Source organism: Mus caroli, chromosome 2 (assembly GCF_900094665.2).
Source record: "Mus caroli chromosome 2, CAROLI_EIJ_v1.1, whole genome shotgun sequence".
NCBI classification, from domain to species: Eukaryota; Metazoa; Chordata; class Mammalia; order Rodentia; family Muridae; genus Mus; species Mus caroli.
In genome coordinates this window covers 170205896-170207675 of record NC_034571.1, presented here as the reverse complement: position 1 = coordinate 170207675, position 1780 = coordinate 170205896, and the positions used below count along the sequence as shown (strand labels likewise).

The 1780-nt window shown below is 47.6% G+C and overlaps 1 protein-coding gene across 1 annotated transcript in view; it reads left to right on the top strand.

Moving 5' to 3' along the window:
- Dido1 (death inducer-obliterator 1) overlaps positions 1–1780 on the top strand; it is a 45518-nt gene that overhangs the window by 30467 nt on the left and 13271 nt on the right. The window contains exons 10-11 of the mRNA XM_029468669.1: positions 642–777; positions 1139–1731. Of these exons, the coding sequence (XP_029324529.1) occupies positions 642–777; positions 1139–1731 (729 nt within the window). The remainder of the gene's footprint in view (positions 1–641; positions 778–1138; positions 1732–1780) is intronic.

The window sequence follows — 1780 nt, the reverse complement described above, 5'->3', positions numbered from 1 at the left end:
TCTCTCTCTGCAGCTTCGTTTGGCCTAAAGCTTTCTCTCTGGGATTTTAGGGTAGAGACCAGGTGCACCACACCTTCCAAGACAGGGTTTCCTAGGTAGTCCTGACTATCTTGGAACTTGCTTTGTAGACTTGGGTGGTCTTTAACTTAGAGACTTGCCTGCTCCACCTCTGGAATGTTAGGACTAAAGGCCTGTGCCACCACCATGCCTGACACTCCATTGGTTCTTCATTGTCTGTGGTATTAACTTGGAGATGGATTGAATTTGGAAAAGAAATTATCTACTTGAACCAAGCATGTTGGCACTTTCTAGATCAGTGGTTCTCAACCTGTGGGTTGAGACCTCTTTGGGGGTCAAACAACCCTTTCACAGGTGTCTCATATCAGATATCCAGCATATCAGATATTTACATTATAAATCATAAGTTTCAAAATTACAGTTATGAAATAGCAACCAAAATAATTCTATGGTTGGGGTTACCACAACGTGGGGAACTATAATTAAGGGTCTCAGCATTAGGAAGGTTGAAACCACTGCTCTGGATAGGAGGAGGACGGGAGTTTCAGGGTCATCCTCTGCTGCATTGTGAGACAGTCTCAAGAAAACAACAAAGGCAAGACCTGCTTGCATTTCACTTGTAGGAACAACAAGAGTCAGTGCGAGCCGCCCCTGAGAAGAGCGCAGCGCCTCTCCTGGACGTCTTCAGCAGCATGCTGAAGGACACCACAAGCCAGCACCGCGCCCATCTGTTTGATTTAAACTGTAAAATCTGTACAGGTAAGCATAATTTAGGGGCTGAAACTATGGAAATAAGACAAAACTTGGTTTTGTTTAAAATTGCTCTTCTAGCCAGGCAGTGGTGCCACACACCTTTAATCCCAGCACTCGGGAGACAGAGGCAGTTGGATTTCTGAGTTTGAGGCCAGCCTGGTCCACAGAGTAAATTCCAGGACAGCCAGGGCTACACAGAGAAACCCTGTCTTAGTGTCTTCTCACTAGCTGTATCCCAGGCAAGCTGAGACAGTGGTTTATGTACTTGCGTATCCTTGCCTTGGTTGTGGTGCTTTTGATTGACATTCCCTTTCACTACAATTGAGCTGAGCTCTTGAANGTGTTCTCCTCCCCTCACATTCTTCAGGTCAGGTTCCATCCTCGGAGGATGAACCAGCTCCTAAGAAGCAAAAGCTTTCAGCTTCTTCTAAGAAAGAAGACTTTAAGCCCAGGCATGACAGCTCTCCACCTGATACAGTTCCTAACACTGCTGATGAAGGGATTGCAGAGACGCTGCCTGAAAATGCCTCTGAGCCAGACCCAGAGAGTACGTCTAGTCTGAACCAGGAGAGAAAGTNTTTCCCTGAGTCTCCAGGCGATAGCCATCCTGAGCCCTCTTCTCTGGGTGGCCTTTCTCCCTCTTCTGCCTCTGGTGGGAGTGGGGTGGTCACCACAGTCACAGTGTCTGGTCGAGATCCCAGAACTGCCCTGAGTGGGTCATGCACAGTCACAGCCTCCATGGCAGCCCATCTGGACAACTCCCAGGCTTCAGAAACCAAACTGGACATGATAAAGCCTGCATTGACTTCTGCAGTGGTGCCCAAGTCCATACTGGCTAAGCCATCCTCCTCTCCTGACCCAAGATACCTGTCAGTACCACCATCACCAAGGTATGTTTTTAAAAGGATGGGGTCTGAGCAAACCTCCAACTCTACCTTTAGACTGACCAGGGAAGCTGGTGATTAGACTTACCAGAAACCTGATAAATCTTTACTGTCCTAAAAATGCC